This window comes from Neofelis nebulosa, chromosome 7 (assembly GCF_028018385.1).
Source record: "Neofelis nebulosa isolate mNeoNeb1 chromosome 7, mNeoNeb1.pri, whole genome shotgun sequence".
Taxonomy (NCBI): Eukaryota; Metazoa; Chordata; class Mammalia; order Carnivora; family Felidae; genus Neofelis; species Neofelis nebulosa.
Genome location: NC_080788.1, coordinates 61395439 through 61419138, shown reverse-complemented (window position 1 = coordinate 61419138; position 23700 = coordinate 61395439). Strand labels below are relative to the sequence as shown.

General features: G+C 37.5%; 1 protein-coding gene across 5 annotated transcripts in view; it reads left to right on the top strand.

Moving 5' to 3' along the window:
• SNAP23 (synaptosome associated protein 23) overlaps positions 1-23700 on the top strand; it is a 38513-nt gene that overhangs the window by 3789 nt on the left and 11024 nt on the right. For all 5 annotated transcript variants that reach the window (XM_058738061.1, XM_058738063.1, XM_058738062.1 and 2 more), the window contains exons 2-5: positions 16137-16240; positions 17059-17100; positions 17514-17562; positions 18515-18632. In XM_058738061.1, coding sequence (XP_058594044.1) covers positions 16184-16240; positions 17059-17100; positions 17514-17562; positions 18515-18632 — 266 coding nt within the window. In that variant the 5' untranslated portion in view covers positions 16137-16183. The remainder of the gene's footprint in view (positions 1-16136; positions 16241-17058; positions 17101-17513; positions 17563-18514; positions 18633-23700) is intronic.

Here is a 23700-nt window from a genome sequence, read left to right as displayed (position 1 = left end):
TGAGCCCCACATTGGGCTCTGCACCCCCTTCCCCATAAGTAAATAAACATTTAAAGTAATGAAAAATAAAAACTATTTAAATACATAAATATTGCTTATATAACAGCTGAAATCATCTTGTGTTCTTACTCTGCGCTCTGGAAAATACTGCTTTGGAACTAACCTACTCAGTCTATTTTTAAAATTTTTTTAGAGAGAAAGGGCACAAGTGATCGAGGAGGCAGAGAGAGAGAGAGAGAGAGAGAGAGAGAGAATCCCATGAAGGGCAGAGAAAGAGAGGAGAGAGAGAAGCGGAGCTCATCTGAAGTGGGGCTCGAATTCACAAACCTTGATATCATGACCTGAACTGAAGTCAGATGCTTAACCCTGAGCCACCCAGACACCCCATAACCTACCCACTTTAAAATTAAGGATTGGTTTAGGCCACTGGACCCAGTGATGGCATTCACTGTTGTGACACAGTTCTAGCAAACTTACTTATCTGGTCTCACCAGATGAAAGTAGATGAGAATAGCAAAAGGGAAAAAAGAGGATGTTAGCTCTTTGACATTTTAGTGAAATCAGCTACGGTTTGGTTTTTTTCTTCTGAATTAAGGTGCTTTTTTTCTTCCTTTCGTTCCTGTGTTTTAAACATTCTGGAAGAGTGTTTTTTAGTTGTGTTTATACTTAGCGTTATGTATATTTATAATATATGATGTTGCTTGCATCCAAAAGTGCTGAACTTTTTGATTCTAGTGCCATATTTTGTTTGTAGCTCTGTAGATTGAGAGAGGACTAGATGACAAGGACTGGTCTTTTCTTTGTTGTGGTGGGTAGAGACTTGACACAGATGGATCCAGTGCCTCCCAACAATTGGAGGAAGTGGATTGTAGAGCCAGGAAACAGCATGTACTGTTCTTTTTGTAAGACTGGGGGTGGAGGTGGGGTTCTATTTGCCCTCATTTAAATTCACTGACATTTTGGTTTTGATTTCAATTTAGGTTGTATTGCTACTAAAATATTTATATCACTGATGAGTGTATTTTTCTGGAATCCCCTCATCATATTGATTTTTGTGAGATCTCTAACTTGGATTTAAATTTATTTGAACAATGCTTTGATAATGGAGATTACATTTAGATGGCCTCTTAAAGCTTATAAAATAAAATTCCCAACTTCTTTGTAGAGTATACAAAGCCCTTCACAACCTGTCTCCTGTGTCTCCCCACCCTACCCACTCTGTACACACATACATACAATATATTACTGCGTATGTAATATAAGGACTACTGAGTCCTTACCTTGTGACACTTCTTTGATAGTGCAAAATCACAATTTTTTTTAGGGTTGATCATGCTTGGATTTTGGTTCCCAAGTCAAAATCACAAGAGATGTTTAATAACTATTATGAAAAATTATAGTAGCTTTGTTGAGCACTATAAACCATGCCAGCCAAGGTTTAAATGCTTTGCATGAATTAACTCAATCCTTATAATGCTCAAATAAACATTATATTCTCATTTAATGAAAACTGAAGTACAAAGAAGTAAATTAAACAATAGGATTTAAAAACATTATGCCTCCAAGTATTGGGCATTTAACCACCACACTGTATTGCCTGTTGTATAAACAAGAATGTGTGTCACTCTTTTAACCTATTGTGAGGAGATATTTTCCGGGGACCTGAGTGCTACTGTTCTCTATCTCTGGCATATGATTCCTGTTGTCAGAATATTTGAGAAGCTAGCCAGAAAAATTCTAGGTGAACTTGGACTCGGAGCCAACATACCTGGATGATTTGGGTAAATACTTTATTCAGGCAAGGTGAAGCTTTGTGCCTACCTCACACTTGCTGTCTCCTTAGCAGATAGCATTCCTAAGTCTGCCAGATTGTATGTCTTTCCAACCTGGAGAATGAATGCTGCATTCTTGAGCCTTTTTCCTAACTCCCATAGAGCATTCCTTTTCTTTTTCCATAGCCTTTCTTTTCAACAGTGTGATTCAGTTCAACAATGTGGTTGTAATCACATATAGATCTACCTCCCTAGAATTATGTTCTGGTCACTTAGAATAGAATTAGGGAAGTTCCAGGACTTGACAACTAGGTGTTGGACATCAGCAATTAAGTTATAAACTGTGCTTCTGTAAAGCTGAAGTGTAATTTTGATCTTTTGATTCCTGACTTTCAGTGGTATTTTCTCACTCAGTATGGTTTCTGTCTTGAATCATGTGCTTCAGTGCCCTTTGAAACCAAGATGTTTAATAGATATGATTTAGTGGTGTACTTCTTCTATTTACATAGTTTTTGAGCTTCATAAGAATGGTTAAAGTTGTTCCCATAGAAGGAAGTAGAAAAGAACCTTGAGAGAGGAAGTAAAAGGAGGAAACTAATCTTAACATAAGTAAAGCTCTCATCTAAATGCCTTCAGAAATAATTAAATTTCCTAATCAGAGCATGGACTCTTTTTGGTATAACCTAGAGTATTTTGAATATTTTGAAATACTGTACACCTGTACTTTTTGTGTGTGAGCATCCTTTCCTTCTTCCTTTTAAATGTCTCGTTAAAAATGGGGCAACTGGGTAGCTCAGTCTGTTAAGCGTCCGACTTCGGTTCATGTCATAATCTCGCGGTTCGTGAGTACAAGCCCCGCATCTGGAGCCTGCTTCAGTTTCTGTATCTCTCTCCCTGCTCCTCCCCCACTCACACTCTGTCTCTTTCTCTGTCTCTCAAAAATAAACAAATATTAAAAAAAAAAAAATGTTCCCTTACTTGATAGCAAATACTTGAAAAATGTTTGTGGAATGAATGAAGAGGGATGTATTCTGGGACTGGGATTTCTTTCTGCCAAGCCTCCAGACTAGGTAGGCTGCTGACTCTCCATCTACCAGCATAAGGGAATTCTCAGCTCTTCTGAGGCCATCACCATAGCTAGATGTCACCACATTCTCTTCCAACAAACTTGGCCTTGTTTTCCCCTTCAGTTGGGCCCTGGTCTGGCATGCCCTCCTAAGACCACAGGTTTCTGCTAATAACTGCTTTCTCTTAGACTCTCCATCCACCAGTGTGAGGGAATTCTCAGGTCTTATGGGGGAGTCACCGTAGCTAGATATCACCACATTCTCTTCTGACAACCTTGGCCTTGTTTTCCTCTTCATTTGGGTCCTGGTTTGGCGTGCCCTTCTAAGACCACAGTTCTCTTCTGAGAACTGTTACCTCTTCAGTTATCATCAGGTCTGTTCCAAGAAGGACCACCCCCCTCCCCTAGGAAGGATTACGTATTATGGAAAGAGCCAGAAGTATTGCATTTTATTCTCTTAGCATAAATAAGTTAGACTAGATGACCTCTGAGGTTTATTTTCAGAGACTATTCTCTGAGATAAGAATTGAACAGAAACTTTGTTCCCATATAACTGATTAAGCAGAAATTTCAGTAGGTTAGTAGTTTCCAAGTCATGTTCCATGGAACCCTTGTTCCTTGGGATTAATAAAAATGTTCTTTGAAGGAAAATTTTTGTTTTTAGGCTTTTTTTTTCCTTAAATATTTATTCATTTTTGAGAGGGAGAAAGGGGGGGGGGGTGAGGGACAGAGGATCCGAAGCAGGCTCTGCGCTAACAGCAGTGAGCCCCATATGGGGCTCAAACTCACAAACTGTGAGATCATAACCTGAGCTAAAGTTGGATGGTCAACCAACTGAGCCATCCAGGCACCCCTAAAGGAAAGATATTTAGGTCATTTACATTTGACTGAGATAGCCACAGTTAAACAGATTTCTTTGTTGCTTCAGGACTTCTGATTTCTAGCCAAGAATTTAATTAGCCAGCCAGTTTTTAAGGGCAAATATAAAACTAGGAGATGGGGAGGTATAAGAGCTAAATATGTTCATTGTAGAAAGTTTGTGGGTGATATCCAGAATTGAAGATATGAAGCATATGATTTAGGAATTTGGGATTAAACACTGGAACAACTAATACTGTTGAAAATTTTGCCGTTGGGGTCCTGGGAGCAATAATTGCTTTGGGGTATGAGGGAGGGCAGAGGAATTGCTATTTATTACTGTTGTGGAACTATTTGACTTCTCAAACCATGTACATATATAGATTTCATTAAAATAAAATATAGAAGAACCCAAATCTTCAAAAATAATTTTAGATGGCTAAATAATATTCCATCATGTAGTTATACCATAATTATTCAGTCAAATCCCCTATCATTGGTTCCTTTGTGGCTTAGTGGCCACATTGGTTCCTTAGTGTCTTCCTTTTGTTTTGTTTTGTTTACATTATAAATAATACTGGAATTGGGATGCCTGGGTGGCTCAGTCTATTAAGCATCTGACTCTTGATTTTGGCTCAGGTCATGATCTCCTGGTTCATGAGATCAAGCCCCAGCCAGGGCTCTGAGTTGACAGCGCAGAGCCCACTTGGGATTCTTTCTCTCCCTCTGCCCTTCCCCTGCCCGTTCTCTCCCTCCTCCCACCCCCCGCCGAAAATAAATAAATAAATAAATAAATAAATAAATAGATAGATAAATAAATAAATAAAACTGGGGCTAATGTATATTTGTATCTGTGATTTACTTTTACATTGTTGAGAACAGAACAAGGCCAAAGAGTAGGAATAATTTAAAATTTTCTTGTATATATTGCATTATCTTTTGAGAGTTTTGGTTTTTAAAAATCATCATTTTATTCTAAACAGTGGTCAAGAAAACTTTAATTTTATAGGTGCGGGAATTGAACTACCCACAGACATCCTGAATGCTAAAAAAAAAAAATACTATTTATATCACTATTTCTTGTGTCATTTGGAACTTGCAACATTTTTTATCTTTTAGAGTTTTTCACTATCAATGATTTATAGTTATTGCATAGACTTGCTGTTAATGTAGTTATAGAGTAATAGAGTATTGTGAAGCCTATCTATAAAACCAGTATATGTTTACAACTTTTTGGGAAGGGGGTGAGGGATTGGGTTAAATAGGTAATGGGGATTAAGGAGTATACTTGTCGTGATGAGTACCAGGTGATATATGGAATTATTGAATCATTATATTGTACACCTGAAACTAATATAACACTGTTAACTGGAATTAAAATAATAACTTACAAATAAAATAAATCCTTTTAAAGAAAATTTAGAAAAGTGGCACCTGGGTGGCTAATTGGTTAAGCGTCTGATTCTTGGTTTCAGCTCAGGTCATGATCTCACGGTTTGTGCATCTGAGCCCCTCATTGGGCTCTGCTCTGCCAGTGCGGAGCCTGCTTGGGATTCTCTCTGCCCCTCCCCAACTTGCACTGTCTCTATCTTTCTCAAAATAAATAAATTAATTTTTAAAAAGATTCTTTAAAGAAAATTTAGAAAATGTATTATTGTGTAAGGCAAATAAAAATCATCTGTAAAATTTTTAAAATATTTTCATTCCATCTCATTTAAGCTGGGGTGGGCATTTTCATTTTTGGCCTTTATTTATTTTATTTTTTTAATGTTTATTTATTTTTGAGAGAGACAGAGACAGAATGTGAATGGGTTAGGGGCAGGGAGAGAGGGAGACACAGAATCTGAAGCAGGCTCCAGGCTCCAAGCTGTCAGCACAGAGCCTGACACAGGGCTTGAACTCACTAAGCATAAGATCGTGACCTGAGCTGAAGTTGGATGCTCAACCGACTGAGCCACCCAAGCGCCCCAATTTGGCCTTTAGTATTTAAACTATACACATTTTTTAATGTGGCATTAAGATTTATTGGTAGAAAATAATGGTGCTTAACCTGTATAATGACCATTTTAAGTCTCAAAAAACAGTTCAGCGTTTTCAGATACACTAACATGTAAATAATGATTTTGATGTTGCCTTCTTTAAATTTCACTTTCTCTTGTACTAGTTATTAATTACAGCCAGAAGTGCCAATTAAAAAAAGTTTTTTTCTTGGGGCACCTGGGTGGCTCAGTTGGTTAGGCGTCTGACTTTGGCTCAGGTCATGATCTCAGGCAGTTCGTGAGTTCAAGCCCCATGTTCGGCTCAAAGCTGACAGCTCAGAGCCTGGAGCCTGCTTCAGATTCTGTCTCCCCCTCTCTCTGCCCCTCCTCTGCTCATGCTCTGTCAATAATAAATAAACGTTAAAAAAAATTTTTTTTTTAAGTTTTTTTCTCTCCTTGACAGAAAGAAAACTTGGACTGTTTTTCATTTTAAAGATGTGGAAAGGCATGTTTTCAGAATTCCAAGAAGCTGTTTTAAATTTTTTTTAAGTTTTTATTTATTTAACTAATCTCTGCACCTCATGTGGAGCTCGAACTCACAACCCCAAGATCAAGAATTGCATGCTCCTGGGGTGCCTGGGTGGCTCAGTTGGTTGAGCGTCCGACTTCGGCCCAGGTTGTGATCTCGAGGTCTATGGGTTCGAGCTCCGCGTCGGGCTCTGTGCTGACAGCTCAGGGCCTGGAGCCTGCTTCCGATGCCGTGTCTCTCTCTCTCTCTGCCCCTCCCCTGCTCATGCGCGCGCACGCACTCTCTCTGTCAAAAATAAATAAACATTAAAAAAAATTTTTTTTTTTTAATTGCATGCTCCTCCAACTGAGCCAGCCGGGCACCCCACCCAGAAGTTGCTTTAAACACAAACGATACTTATATCTGAATAAAGAAGTACGTTGGGTTTATTTCTTGACGTGGTTGTTCTATCCTCTTTTCCAGCCACCATTTTTCTTTCTGGAGAAGAAAGGAGGGGATCCTTTGAACATAAAGTACAAGTTTTGTATTTCAATGGTGCCTACTCTATAGATAGCTACTATCAATTATTTTAAGTGAATCTCCATATTTTATGCTATGGCAAAAAATTGTTCGGCATAGGAAAAGCTACAAAATTAATGATTTCTTTCTTCCTTTTGATTCTCACTCATACTGTTTACTTTTACTTGACTGCTTCTTCCGAATATTCTTTCTCTATCCTGAAGTGTTTTTTTTTTCTTCAATTTTTTATAAATTGAGGTATAATTCACATAATGTTAAAGTTCACTATTTAAAGTATACAACTTAGGGGCGCCTGGGTGGCTCAGATGGATAAGCGTTTGACTTGGGCCCAGGTCATGATCACGTGGTTCACGGCTCAGAGCCTGGATCCTGCTTCAGATTCTGTGTCTCCCTCTCTCTCTGCCCCTCTCCTGCTAGTACTGTCTCTCTCTCTCAAAAATAAACATTAAAAAAAGTTTTTAAAGTAATAAAGTAAACAATTTAGTGGCTTTTAGTATATTAATTATGTATATTAATAATGCTGTGCAGCTATCATCACTAATTCCAAAACATTTCTGTCACCTCCAAAACAAGCCCTGTACCTATCAGTAGTTAGTCCTTTCCCTTTTTCCCCCATCCTCTGGCAGTCACTAATCTACTTCTTGTCTCTATGGATTTGCCTATTCTGGACATTTCACATAAGTGACATCATACTATACGGGTCTTTTGTATCTGGTTTTGTTAATTGAATGATGCTTCCAAGACTCATACATGTTGTAGCATGTAGCATTCCTTCTTACGGCTGAATGATATTCCATTATGTGAACATTTGGGGTTTTTCTGCTTTTTGACTACTAACAATAATGCTGCTTTAAGCATTTAATGTACAAGTTTTCATGTGGATGTGCATTATCATTTCTCTCTAAAGTACCTAGGAATAGATTTGCTGGGTCATATGTAATTCAGTGCTTAACTTACTGAAGGCTAAGTTTTTCTTGTCCTGCATTGTTAAATGATACTTTTTTTCCTCCCCTCCATTAGGTACCAGAATTATAACAGGGTAGGATATCATTGATAATACCTGACTCTACATTTTTAAAAATATCAACTTTGACCTAAAACTGGTTTTCAGGGGCACCTGGATGGCTCAGTCAGTTAAGCATCTGAATCTTGACTCAGTTTCAGCTCAGGTCATGATCTTGCGGTTTTGTGAGTTTGAACCCCATGTTGGGTTCGGTGCTGATGGTGCAGAGCCTGCTTGGGATTCTCTCTCTTCTCTGTCTCTCTCTAAATAAATAAATAAACTTAAAAAAATAAAATAAAAAATAGTGGTTTTCAGCCATGACTGCACATTGGAGTCACCTGGGAAGGTTTAACATCTACTGGCTCTCACCCCCCAGAGATTCTGATTCAAATAGTCTGGGTGTAGCTTGGGCCTCGCCTCTAGGTGATGAGTGTAGCCAAGACTGGGAACCACTGTTGTAATATGTGCGCTAATCCTGGAGTTAGACTTGCTACTTGAAAAGGGAAAAGCAGGGACTTCATATATATGCATTTCTTTGGGCAAAGCTGCTACACATTTGAATGATTTGACAATATATCTATTTTCCTCTTTTTAATGTATGTAACAGCACATCCTCTGCATCGGTCCACCTAGATTTGAATCTGGCTCTTTGTGACCTTGCAAAAGTTGCTTAACCTCACTGTTCCTTAAGTTCCTACATCTGTAAAGTATGGAATTAAATAGTATTTGCTATGGACTAAATGTTTGTCTTCCTACCAAAAATCATAGGTTGAAATCCTAATTCCTGGTGTGATGGTATTTAAATGGGTCTTCTGGGAGGTGCTTAAGCCATGAAGGTGGATCCCTCATGAATGGGATTAGTGCCTTAGAAAAGAGGCTCTGGAGAGCTCCCTAGCCCCTTCCACCATGTAAGGCATTAGGTTTGCACCAGAAAGAGGGCCCTCATGAAAATCTGACCAGTGCTGGCATGTTGAGCTTAGTCAGACTTATAGCCTACAGAACTATAAGAAATAAATTTCTGTTGTTAATAAATCGAGTCTATGTTGTTGTTTTTTATAGCAGCCTAGGTGGATTAAGAGAGTATTGTAAGGATTAAAGGAATGTGTGTGTGTATATCTATAATACACATATGTATTTTATTTCTTAGTATAGTGTCTTGCATGTATAATGGTTTATAAGTATTAACTTGTAGTTGTTACTCTGAATCTTCTCAATCTTCTACTATCCAGATTTACAAAATGGTGAGTAAAGATTATTAAAAGTTAGCTGCCATTAAAAAAAACCTTACGTATATGTTGGATACTTTCATAATAATTCATAGTAAAAAGTTGATTAGCATGATGACCTTCATGTATTATTCACCCAGCTTCAACAGTCGTGGCCAATCTTGTTTCCTCTGTACTCCCAGCCATTTCCCCACCTTTGAATTATTTTAAAGCACATTCTACAGATTACCTATTAAATGGCTTCTAATTTTATACATTTTCTTTGAATCCCTGAGGATTCTCATTGTTGGTAGGAAGGTTAGAGAAGGAGAATACACTGGAGGTGAGGGGCCATGACAGGAGTTTGGCTGTATTCCAAGATGAAGTTGTAAATTCTCTGTTCCAGCTAAGTTCTCTGCCTCTGTGAACTCTGCGTTATCCACCTCTTAGTATTTTGCCGTGAAAGTACTAAGAACTTATTCAGAGCTCATTAGAACCCATTTCTGCCACCTAATGTGAATGAAGTATGGTTCCCAGCCAAACTTTAGCAAGGGCCTTTCCTCTAAACATCTGTTAGCAGAATGTTTTGGACAATCGTTCTGTATCATTTCTATACCTTTGTGGTTTGGACAATCAGTCTGTATCATTTCTATACCTCTGTATCATTTCTATACCTTTATATCATCTGTGAATGGATGGAAATGTTTCCACAAATACATTTACTGTGAATATGTACCAACAGAAGATTTCTCTCAAGAGAGGCTAAGAATTGATCATTATGCTTATGAAATGTGGTCTAAAATTAATTCCTTGTCTTTGTTTTCTCTAGTCTTATAAGTCTGTTTTCTTGGTTGTCATAAGCTGTCATATTTGTGATGAAAATAAATGAATGAAATTTAAAAGTAGTATAACTACAATGCAGATCATTTGGTAAATTGGGAAAAAAAGAAAAATCACTCAATTTTACCACCACAGCCGTTAGTTATATTTTGATGATTTCCTGCTAGACTTTTTTATACCCATATTCTTTGTCTCAGTAGTTATAGCAAGTATTTGACTTTTTAAAGTCTTACTTTGTTCAGTTTATATAAGAACCTTCAACATTTTCTGTAGTTTTGTGTTTGCTTGGCCTTAGCCAGAAAAAAAAAAAAAAAACATTTCAGGGCAGTTTTTAATTTTTTAGACATGCAAACTATATATATATTTGTCTAGATAAGTACCTATCATCCGGAAACTTGGTTTAATTTAAACCTGTTTAATATCTGTCTTGACATGTGCAGACTCATGACTGGCCTGAAAATAGTTCAGATACATAGCTCATACAGTATTATCAACTTCAGTATTCAAATGTAGCCTCAAAGATGGAACAATTAATATTTAGTAGCTATTTTCAATTGCATTTACATTAATGTCACTTATATTTAACATTGTTTGGCTTTTCTTTTGCCTATGTCTTTCTGCTTCCCTAATAATATTAAAATAATGACTCACACTTGAATACCAGCCATGCATCAGGCACCAATAATAAGCACTTTGTATGGATCACCTTTTTTTAATCCTCACAAAAAGAGCCTGTTATCTCCATTTTACAAATGCAGAAACCAAGTCTTAATAGATTTAGCTGACTTGCCCGAGGTTATACAACAAATACATTTAGGGGCCAGAATTTGAATGCTGGAGTTCCTATGCTAGCCTGCTATGAACAGAAATTTCCACTTGATACAAATACATTGATTATCAAACTATGCCAAAAAGAACCACAAATTTTATCATACAATAATAAACTATATGGGTGTAACTTGTAGAGCAACTTATATTGTGATTAAGAAGGAATAAGTCATGAAGCTAACTTGGTAGAGTATTTTAATGCAAAATCTTTGCTTTCCAGTATAAAATGAATTATTATATAAAATCACTGGTATATTATTCTTAGCAGGACAGTGAAATGGGTGGTGACTTAAAGTGTTGTGTGTGAGGTGCTTGGCTGGTTCAGTTGGAAGAGCATGCAACTCTTGATCTCAGCGTTGTGAGTTTGAGCCCCAGGTTGGGTACAGAGATTACTTAAAAATAAAATCTTTAAAAATAATAGTAATGATAAAGTGCTGTACTTCCATTACTTCCTGATTATATTTATTATATATTATATATATATATACTTCCTGATTATATTATTACTTCCTGATTTTTATCAGTGAAGACATCGAACTCCTGTTGATTCAGTTCTAAGACTTTTTTCTTTATATCCCTTATTCCCAATAGTATTATTTTCAAAGTTAATGTAATTTCATTAAAAAAATTTTTTTTAATGTTTATTTTTGAGAGAGACAGAGCACAAGTGGGGGAGGGGCAGAGAGAGTTGGAGATACAGAATCCAAAGCAGCCTCCAGGCTCTGAGCTGTCAGCACAGAGCCCCCCAACACAGGGCTCGAATTCCTGAACTGTGAGATCATGACCTGAGCTGAAGTTGCATTCTTAACCAACTGAGCCACTCAGGCGCCCCTAAATTAATGTAATTTCAGATTCTTAATTATTTTAAAACAGCTGAAAACCATGATAACTTTTGTCTTTCTAGTTCTTTCTTTAATTTTGTTTTTAAGACTTTATTTTCAAGTAGTCTCTACACCCAACGTGGAACTCACATTTACAACCTCAAGATCAAAATTTGCATGCTCTATTGACTGAGCCAGCCAGGCACCCCAGTTCTTCCTTTAGTTTAACTGTTTTTGAGTCTGTTGAAGAATTTTTATGGTTTTATTATATGTATATTATGTATATTATATATTTATATTAAATTTCAGAATGAGCCATCAGGTAGGGTAGTTAGTCTATTTTCTGATATTCAACAGTTCTCATAACATCTGATGTTTGTTAAGGGAAGATGCATCCAACAGTAAGACTAGTTACCAGACCATGAACTATCTTTGGTTTCAGAGTATCCATACTTGAATAATAAGTCTGCTCAAAAAGAAAACAAAACAAAACAAGACAAAAAACAGGGCACCCAGGTGGCTCAGTGGATTGAGCGTCTGACTCTTGATTCTGGCTCAGGTCATGATCCCCGGGTTGTGGGATTGAGCCCTGTGTTGGGCTCCTCGTTGAGTGTGGAGCCTACTTGAGATTCTCTCTCCCTCTGCCCCTTTCCCCCGTACTCCCCTCAGTCTTGCACTCTCTCTCTCTCTCTCTTAAAAATAAAAATAATAAATCAGCTCTTTACTGATTCAGTCACCCTGGGCAAATTACTGGAACCTTATTTTGCCCATCTATAAGGTGGCATAGTAAAGATAATGATGTATATAAGTACTTAGTAGGGTACATGATATATGCTAAGGTACTCAGTGAACATTTCTTCTTCCCCACTCCAAAGTTTATAAAAAGAAATTAAGGTAAACTAGGAGTCTTCTAGTAAGCCCAAATTAACCAAATTAAGGGAGATACTGTGTAAAAGTGCTAGGGAAACTCTTGCTTTTATCTTTCAAAGGGAGCATATACTACACTCACAATTAGCATAGTATATTAAGTTCCAGGAATATTGACAAAAATGACATATATTTAACCTGTTAGATTATATATAAGGAGACTAAGGTTTTTTTTTTTTAATAAAAAAAATTTTTTTATGTTTTATTTTACATTTAAGAGAGAGACAGAGCACAAGCAGGGGAGAGGCAGAGAGGGAGACACAATCTGAGTAGGCTCCAGGTTCTGAGATGTCAGCACAGAGACGTGGGGCTCAAACTCACGGACCACAAGATCATGACGTAAGCCAAAGTCAGATGCTTAACTGACTGAGCCACCCAGGCACCCCGAAGACAAAGTTTAATGGGATATTTGTGTCAAGAGACATTTCATTTTCCTTCCCCTCCCCCAGCTTTAATTTAAAAAACTTTTTTGTGTGTTTTATTTTTGAGACAAAGACAGTATGAATGGGGGAGGGGCAGAGAGAGAGAGGGAGACACAGAATCTGAAGCAGGCTTCAGGCTCTGAGTTGTCAGTACAGAGCCCAACGCAGGGCTTGAACTCAGGAACTGTGAGCTCATGACCTGAATGGAAATTAGATGCTTAACCGACTGAGCCATTCAGTTGCCGCTCTAAGTGCCCCCCCCCCTTTTTTTTTTAAGTTTATTTACTTATTTTGAGAGAGAGAGCAGGGAAGGGGCAGAGAGAGGGAGAGAGAATCCTAAGCAAGCTTTGCACTGTCAGCATGGACCCTGACATGGGGCTTAAATGCATGAACTGTGAGATCATGACTTGAGCTGAAAGCAAGAGTCAGTGGCTTAACTGGCTGAGCCACTAGGCACTCCCTCTAATTCTCATTGCTACAACATTCTGAGTAGTCTTCCTGACTCCATAAGGAAACACTCCTGGAGATAATAATAAATGTGAGTAAAGCTATATAACTAATTCTAGGTTGCACCCTGCCTGACGCTTCAGAGCAGTTTAGTAAAAGCTAATAAGAGCCTTGGAAGTATTGTTGCTTTGTCCTTCCCCTATAATTCTGCTTTGTCTCTCTTACTCCCTTTTACTGTAACCATGTGTTCAACACCCTCAAGAATCCAGAGTAGAGGTGTTAGGCAGCTGTGTTCTGATATCAGCTTGTCAAACGTGTGTGAGAACTTTACATAAGTCTGTTTCTTGTCTTGTGCACCATCTGCTCAGGGGAGGAAAAAAAGAAATACTAGGCAGAACTTTGAGTTCACCAAAGGTTGTGTCTCTCACAATGAGTCCATTGCCATGCCAGGAGTGATTCTTCATTTCTGCCTCCCAGCTGTATCTGCCTTTGTGTGTGTGTGTGTGTGTGTGTGTGTGTGTGTGTGTGTGTGTGTATAATTAGAAGGAATCTTCTAGTTTGACAGAGGTCAGTTTTACATTCAAGCCTCTCCTTCAACCTACGTGTTTTGCCGATTTTCACTAGGATAGGAAGATAGCAAATAGGAGTAGAATTATGAAATTATACAATTTGAGAGATCTGGGCATCATATGCCCAAAATACATTCCTACCCATGGGACACTGTATTGGGAAACTTGACTAAGGATGTCACTTCCAGGCACTGCTTGATTAGCATGTATTACTTTTCATATCACTTTTTTGTTCTAGTGGGCATTGAGGAGGTATAGACCACTTTGGAGCATTCTGCCTGGTAAGAGCAGGCTTTGAAAGGTATCTTCTTGGGGCTCTGAAAGTAATGGAGAAACAAGTTACCTGAGAAGGCAGATGAGGTATTATAGAAATGAAAGGTGTACAAAAATCTGAAGGTGAGAGATTACAAAAACAACTTTTCTTTTCATAATTATAACTATAAAAGATTGACACAAGAGAAAACTGTAGCATGAACATATCTCTGATAAAGCTAAAGGGTCAAAGTAATAAAGCATGTGGTCCTATTTATGCTTCTACCTATGGATGAACAGTTCTTAATTCAAGAAAGACCTTGTATCTTGATTATATATCTTAGTACATGAACCTTTTGCCAGAACCAGAGTCCTACAGTGGCAAGCAAGATATGAAATTAAATCTGTAGCTTTTGCAGTAATACTTTTTATTACTAATAGTAGTTAATAATCATTTTTTCATGAGCATTAAAGGCTTTAATAAAGGTTCAAAATCTTAATTAAACCTAAAACAGCCACGATAGGAGTTAATAAATAAACAGGACTCCAAACTCAGTGCCTTTCTGTACTGAGAATATAATATTGTTGTTTTTTGTTTTATGAGTGATGATTCTACTAAAAGTGATGGTTAGTTATGGATGTGACTAAAAAGATTTGTGTGTGACTAGCAAGCCATTTCCGATCATACACTTGTACTGGCAATTTTTGCTTTGTGTTTCTAGTGGATAATTGCAGACTTAGTGCTACTGGTATATGTAGCTTTGTTTCTAAAATCTACGTAAATATTTTGAGAATACACCTTGTTTTTCTGCTTGTGTATTCATTCAGCACACATTTGCTGGAGTACCAACTGTCAGATCCAATATATTAGGTGTTAGAGATTTAAAAAAAATATATATATATACATGTTTTATATATATATATATATATATATATATATAAAACAAAATCACTGTCTTCCAAGGATTTAGTCTAGTATATTTCTGGTTAACTAGGTTCCCTACCGGTCATTGAGTATACTCCATGGCAGGGTGCCTCTCAACTTCAGCACTTTGACATTTGGGGCCAGTTAATCATTTGTTGTGAAGGGCTGTCCCTAGGAGCATTATGGGATATTTAGCAGCATTCCTGGCCTCTACCTGTTAGATGCCAGTAACACTACCCACCCCCCTCAAACTCATGACAGTCATTACCCTTGTTCCCTGAGGGTAAATTCAGAACTTTATCTGTGTCACTGACACAGAGCTTTGGTAAAATTTGTTTTCAAAAATGTAATAACAGAAAAAAAATAACACAAAGCTAACAAATGTAATGACAGGAAAGCAACCTAGAGGTGTAACACAGTAGTTACTACTCCATATGACTTTTCAAAGAGGGATACACAACAGTAGTACTGAATAACAGCTAGTAACTGTTTTGTGTTTAGTTTGAATGTCTATGAATCTTCTCTTTCTGAGTTATGAGTTACTAAATTACTATGTATAGGAGAAAGAATTTTTGCGTTTCTTAGGGACTTCACTAAAACAATATAATTGGAAAGGGAGAATCCACTGTGAAAAATCTGTTCTGAGTTCTACATTAACATTACCCTTTTCTTGTTAAGAATGAAAATAATTCATTTTCTCTAATTAGTGGCCTGGACAAATGGCACATGTCTAGAATGTTTCCTGTGTTCTTCAGGCACATGACTTCGAATTTTGTTACTTTATTCATGGAATACTACCTAACTTAGACTCTTCACCTTATTGCTTTTCCGTATTCAAATAATGTATGAAGAACATTTTATAACCAAGAATTCATTTTAATAATCTTTTAAAGCTTGTCTTCTAGTATGTGGTCCTCAAAGTAGAGAGACCACTTTCCTCTTTGAAATAGCATTTCACTAGAAGTCCTGAAACCTGAGTTTCAGGTTCTCCTCTGGTGCTAATTAGCATTTAACCAACTATTTATCCTTCCTTGGCCATAATTTCCTCACCTGTGATAGATAGCTAGCTGGATAAAGATACAGATAGGTTATTTTATCCTGTTTTCCAGATAAGTATCCTGAATTCCATAAATCCATACTCTTTGCTCAAACTTTTATATCCTTATTATTACAGAATATCCACGTTTCAGTTTCTGTGCTTATCAAAAGTTTTAATTCATCATGGATAATCTGTCATCAGAAGAAATTCAGCTGAGAGCCCACCAGGTTACTGATGAGGTAAATATTTTACTTGGAATCCGTAATTTTCTTTTTTTTTTTTTAATTTTTTAAAAATGTTTATTCATTTTTGAGAGACAGAGACAGAGCACGAGTTGGGGAAAGGAAGAGAGAGCGGGAGACACAGAATCCGAAGCAAGCCCAGGCTCTAGGCTGCCAGCACAGAGCCCTACGCAGGGCTCGAACTCAAGAACCATGAGGTCATGACCTGAGCCAAAGTCAGATGCTTAACCGACTGAGCCACCTGGGCACCCCAGCAATTCTCTTTCAGTTGAGGGATGAAAGGACATTCTTAGAAGTCCATTTTGACCTCCCCGTCACTTTATGTCCAAGAATGCATTTGCCTCAGAATGCCATTGCTGGCCCCTTAGTTTTTCAGCTCACCAAAAGCTAAATAAATGAAAGTAATTTGTTTTTTTTTTGTTTGTTTGTTTGTTTTTTAGATAGTCATTGTTTAACAATTACTTACAACAAAATACTCTAAATTAGAGGAATGGAAACATTTAATTTAACAGAATTTCTGATGTCTGCGTTATATACCTTGATTTCTGCCTACATTAAACTTTTATAAATGCCATTAACTTTACCCTCCAAATTTTCTCTCATGGAGCACCTGGTAGGAAGAAAATAACTAAAATTATAGTGCTCAACTTTGTTTTTTTGTTTTGTTTGTTTATTTTAAAGGGAAGGTTGGGTGGGCTGGCAGTATCTAAAAATAGAATAGCATCATGAATATATGATCAGGTTTTTCTTTCTTTCTTTTTTTTTTTTTTTTGGCTACATATTTTAGAATACTAAAACCCTATATTTTTCCCTAGTCTCTGGAAAGCACAAGGAGAATGCTGGGTTTAGCCATTGAGGTAAGAAAGAAACTTTAATCATTAAAGTTAAGTACAGAAATTGTAGAAGAGGGATCTTGATAGCATAAGCTGGGATTTCTGTTAAGAGTCAGAAGGATATGGTATCAGTAAGCTTTATTATTTGAAACAGCAGTTGCTGAAATTGTCAAACCATACACTAATGGACCTTTTTTGTTTCTCCCATTGACAGTATTAGAATGTGATAAGGAAGATCAATTCACATGAATTAGTGATTTAATTTTATTGGGGCATGGTGAATAGTTAAAGTTGGTTTGGGATATTAGTTTTCTCTGTAGCTTTAATCCTCTGAGAACTTAGGTTTCTAAATGATTATCTCTTGCTATTAGGCCTTGTAGTCTTTGTTTCTGTTGCTTTTGTTTTTTAGTGCTATCAGCTTTTTTCCCTTCTTTTAGTCTCAGGATGCAGGAATCAAGACTATCACTATGCTGGATGAACAAGGGGGTGAGTTGCAGTCATTGGCAAAAACCCTTGATTTGACTTAGAATACCAGAAAGCCCCTTCAAATCAGCCATGTTGAAAATTAAGCCTTGGAGAGTGCCTTCTCTGTGTAAGATAAAAGTGATAGGTTTACTTTTTTCTGAATTATGTCGTGTTAATTGCCTATTTGAGGTGGGGATGACAGTGCCCAATTGTATACCAAGTACTTGTCCAGTAGCAGGATTTATTGTGTGCATTTGTCATAATGTACATTAGATACTATGATATTCTTGCATCCTTTTCAGAAATCAGGTTAAGACCTTAAACAGGTTTAGATTTGGGTGAGCTTGGAAATATTCTATTTGAGTTGCCCCTGAGCAATCTGGCCTAATTTTTTTTTTTTTTTCCACTTTTGAGAGAGAGAAACCGGGTACAAGTGGGGAAGGGGCAGAGAGAGAGGGGGACACAGAATCTGAAGCAGGCTTCAGGCTCTGAGCTGTCAGCGCAGAACCCGACACAGGGCTTGAACTTGTGAACCATGAGATCATGACCTGAACTGAAGTCGGACACTTAACCGAATGAGCCACCCAGTGCTCCTCTGGCCTAGTTTTTATTAGACTTACGATAGCCCTCAGGTTTTGAACTTATCCAGAGATAAAACACTAGGGACCTGGTCTGGTCAAAGTATACTTTATTTGGTTTCAGGGGTGATCTCTAAAAACTCTCACATGCTCCTCTTACACAAATTTCTTTAGAACAAATCCTCCCACAGTAAGAGGCCAGCTGCCTCAAAATCAGTTTGTGAAAGATTGTTTTCATGTTGGACAATACGTAGTACTTTCTGGCTCTGATACAGTCACTGGGATGATGGATGATTGGTGGATTCAAAATTGAGGTTTGCTATTCATAATAATAGTGTTTTCTGGTTGGCACTGGGACTGTAAAACAAAATGTAACTTCCCCACCTTATTCTTAGAACAACTAAACCGCATAGAAGAAGGCATGGACCAAATAAATAAAGACATGAGAGAGGCAGAGAAGACTTTAACAGAACTCAACAAGTGCTGTGGGCTTTGTGTCTGCCCATGTAATAGGTGAGTTGAGAAATCAAGATCTTTTTAAAATTAAAGTGAGAGCATCCCCACCCACCCCTCCGATAAGGTCAGAGGTGTGACTGGGCCTATATACGGAACTTTGTGAGATAAATTTAAGCTATTTTTCCTTCAGGCAGATCAACCTTTTCATGAAAATGGGCATGTTCACTAAAAACCATGGCCTAAATTTGGTCTTTTCTGGGATCAAGTCGCAATTTCATTTTTTAATAACGTATGAAATATAATGGAGGAAATTTACATCTGGATAATATATAGCAAGATGGAATTAGTGTCTTTTCCTCTCAAACAAAGAATATTAACAAAATATATATTTTATGGTAGGCACATGAGGAATTGCCAAGGGAGGAAAGGATTTGGATCCTGTCTTCAAAAGACCTACCATGTGGTTAGATATATGAGGAAGAATAGCAGAGAAGTAAAAAATAAATAATAGTGCTAGATCACATGTCAGCTAAAGCTAAGGGTACAGAACTGATAAAATTTGGTTTGGAGAAATCTTACAGGAGAGATCAGACTTGAGTTGGACTCTGAGTGTTAGAAGGATTTGGATGGACATGGAAGAACTAAGGGGCATTTTCCTAATGTAAACAGAAATTATAGAGAAGCTTGACTTAGCTGCATGATTCATATAGAGTAGAAGTGAAAAATAAGACATAAGTAGGCAGACTGAGGGGTTGATGGATTGGAGTGGAATATATAACTGCACACTAGGGGACTAGTTAGGAACCTTTTATAATCTAGGCCTGTGAGGTGAGGCCTTGTTAATGAGATTAGAGAAAAAAGTGTAAGTCAAAGGGAATTTATTTTAAAGCAATTGATGGTGTGTCAAACACAAGGAAAAATCAAAGAAGTCTGAAAATTTGAAGTCTCTGATAAACTAGGAGATGAAAAGTCCTCAAACTTTTTGTGTATGGTATATAAGATTATATTTGAAAGGGATTCATTGTTTTTGGTCACTCCATTATGAATATTTAAATTCTCTACTTATTCTTTGGTAAACCAAACTCCATGGTGTTGACAATATTCTATGTATTTCAACCAAAATGAGGTTTTACCTAAGGCAGTCAACAATTATCTTCCCTTCTGTTTGTTAACGAAACAACTTTGAACTTTACCCTTAGTTGAAATGACAGCGTCTGGAAATTGAATGACCACCCTTACTGCTGAGAGAATTCATTTTTGAAGAGTTTCATAAACATTAGTACTTCATCTAGTTGTCTCAGCATTTTTACTTCTCAAAGGAGTTAGGAATGGGGGAACTTTTGTTATATTGCCATACTTATAGATGATTTTTCATGTGACAGCATTCGTAGCCATTTCTACCAAAGAATATAGAATTGTTTATTGGTCAGCTTTAGTGTTTTGGTCATAAGAAGTTAAGATTTGACAGTTTTGTCCATTGGCTTTCTATTTTAAGACAAATCTGTTGACCTGTTTGTACCTTGTTTGACTCTCTGAAAGCATATATTTAAATAACTATGACTTGACAGTCAGGGTTTAGCAGATGGTTTAAGCAAACAAGTTAGAAATGCACAGATTTAAAAAAAATGTTTTTTAATGTTTATTTTCAAGAGAGAGAGAGACAGAGTGTAAGCTGGGGAGGGGCAGAGAGAGAGGGACACACAGAATCCGAAGTAAGCTCCAAGCTTTGAGCTGTCAGCACAGAGCCCAATGTGGGGCTCGAACCCACAGACCATGAGATCATGACCTGAGCCGAAGTCAGATGCTTAACCGATTGAGCCACCCAGGTGCCCCATTTTTATCTAAACTCTTAACTATGGATTGTAAACTTGTGCTTTTCTCCTGTGTTCTGTGTATCCTCTTGAAAGTCCAGAGGAGAAAAATCTAATGAATTTCCTTGAGATTACCTATTAGGAGAAGAGCAAGAAGAAAGAAGACCTCCCTAGAATGTAGAGCAAAATCAGCTCTGAGTCTAGGGTTGGTAAACAGAAAGAGCAGTGAATCCTAAGATGATCTGATATAATAAGAAGGGAATGGAGCTATAGAAGTATTAACTATTAGTAAGTACTATCTCACTTTGTATATTCGAACCAAGCATAGGCAGGATTTTCTGGGACACTGGTGAGAGAGAAGGTAGAGTATGGTCCTGAAGCTGTCTGCAGCCTCTCACCTCTGAGAACCCTTTCTCAGTAGGTCCAGAGAGGAAGGCGCTTCTTGACAGATAAGAGTTAAGGTGCTCCTATAACAGAAGGATTTTTCCCTGAAGGGAAGAGAGATATTTTAGTTTAAAGATGTCCGATTTTAACTGCCTTCCTTGCACCTATCTCTTCTTATAACATTAAATCCGTGGCCTCTATGGTATCTCTTGTCCTCAGCTCTGTCTACTATTATTCCTGCCAGTGCCTTGATCTTTCTAATTTTATCTGCTAATCTGGGTTTTAGTTAGGCTTATCATATAAATAGCCATAACATGAGCTTCTCAAAGGTGGACACAGGATCGTATAAGGCTAGTGGTAATTCTGGTAGTAATAAAAACTCGATACACAATCTTTTTTTTTTTCTTTTTTTTTTTTTTTCAACGTTTTTTATTTATTTTTGGACAGAGAGAGACACAGCATGAACGGGGGAGGGGCAGAGAGAGAGGGAGACACAGAATCGGAAACAGGCTCCAGGCTCCGAGCCATCAGCCCAGAGCCTGACGCGGGGCTCGAACTCACGGACCGCGAGATCGTGACCTGGCTGAAGTCGGACGCTTAACCGACTGCGCCACCCAGGCGCCCCGATACACAATCTTTTAATCTGCCACTCAGAAATCTGAAAAACTCCGAGAACCAACTTTTTGGTTTGTTTTTTTTTTTTTCCTCATAATGTGGTGCCACAACCCATTAATTAGGCTATAAAATGTGATGTGAACTGAAACTGCTCATGATCTTTATCACACTTCATGTAAGTGTTAATTTGCTTCACTACAGAGATATCCAGGTATTTACTGATTATGTGGTACTGCTCAAAATGTCTCACATCCAAGGGTTTGGATAAGATTTGTGGGCCTTTTTTATTAATTTAGGCGCTTATTATTCTGAACACTTTAAATTTAATCCTAACAGTAACCTTAATATGAGATAGATTCTCTTCTTAGCACCATTTTACATATGGGGAAACAGAGGCACAAAAACTTACATTAGAAATGGAAGAGCTGAGTTTGAAAACCAGCTACAGCCACAGCTTTTAACTCTATGCTACATTGCTTGACTTTGGCAAGAAAAGAATGAACTTGTTTGTTGCCATTGTTAGATGTATTTCTATATAGAAAATGTATTGGATAGATTTGTTCTTTGAGGTTTCTTTTGTTCAGTAGTATTCATTGAAACCAGGTCAGTAAACAAAAGAGACCTGGAAATAGCTTTACTTAACAGAACCCTGCATTAGAAGGGAATTTTAATTTTAGCTCATTTTTTTTAAAGGACTACCAGGATTAAACTTTACAATCGTGAATAAGTGTCATTCTCTTAGCTTGCTACTATTTGAACTGTAGCACAGATAGCACAGATCTTTATCTGTGTTCTATTATCTTTGACAGTAACTTTGATAAGCTGTCATTCTTTTTTTTTTTTTTTTTTTTTTAGTTTTGAGACAGAGCCTGAGCAGGGGAGGGGCAGAGAGAGAGGGAGACACAGAATCCGAAGCAGACTCCAGGCTCTGGGCTGTCAGCACAGAGCCTGATGCGGGGCTTGAACTCACAGAGTGTGAGATCATGACCTGAGCTGAAGTCAGATGCTTAACCGACTGAGCCACCCAGGCGCCCCGATAAGTTGTCATTCTACTTAATAAGAGTTTAGAAAGAAGCAGAATTGAAATGGGAAGTCTCATAATAGTAAACTCTCGTATCTCAGTTTAACTATTCTCAGACAAGGTACTCTTCTGTCTGAACTTGCCTCTCTTCAGTGTATGCTTATAATGTCAGACACATAGTTTGAAGATAAATCGGTAATTCTGGACCACTTATTAGAGAGCTTCAAAATTGGTACTAGAGATTTTCTGCTGTTCAAGTCTTATGTCATATTGAGGTGTAAAAATTCAGCACTGATTGTTAAAATAAATGCTGACTTATATTTGAGTCAACTTTTGAGTGCCCCTTCCATCCTACTCACTGGTGATAAAAAGATGAGTAAGGCATAGCTCTGGCACTGTTTTATTTGTCATTACTCTTGTTTTTTTGTGTGTGTCTGACCTGGTATCTTGGTAGGTGTTCAATAAATACTTGTTGGTTGAGGGGCGCCTGGGTGGCGCAGTCGGTTAAGCGTCCGACTTCAGCCAGGTCACGATCTCGCGGTCCGTGAGTTTGAGCCCCGCGTCAGGCTCTGGGCTGGTGGCTCGGAGCCTGGAGCCTGTTTCCGATTCTGTGTCTCCCTCTCTCTGCACCTCCCCCGTTCATGCTCTGTCTCTCTCTGTCACAAAAATAAATAAAAAACGTTGAAAAAAAAATTAAAAAAAAAAATACTTGTTGGTTGAATGTCTTTAAGAAACTTGTTGGCTGATGGGAGAGTTAGACATATAAAAAGATTTTTAAAAATTAAAATGCAAATAAAATATATAATAGAAATAATGAGGAGAAATCTGTAATCACCAAGAAAAAAAGTTTTAGGACCTTTCCCGTTAGTTTTTGCCTTCTCTTCATACTAATTTTCATAATTTTAGGTAAGAATATCATCACCCACACATTCTTAGGAAAAATGAAGCATACTCTGGTTTAAATTATTTTCCTGTTTTTCTTTTTATCTAGATTCTCAGATGTTCATTTTTTCTATGAAACCAGGCAGGAATTTAAATGCATTATGTTTTTAGAACTCTAAACCTGTTTCTGTTCTGTTTGACTGGCACTCACTATTTTCTGCATTTCATCCTCTCAATCTCTTCCTTTCTAATCTGCTTACTAAAAATGAAGATTTAACCTCAGGACCCGAGCTCAGTAACTGATCAAAGAGAACTTTAAGATGCAGTCTTGTGGCGCAGTTTGAGCTGTTAACCTGCTATCTAAAGGTGATGCTTCAAATTGCTTTTCTGTGCATGTGCATGGATTTTGTGA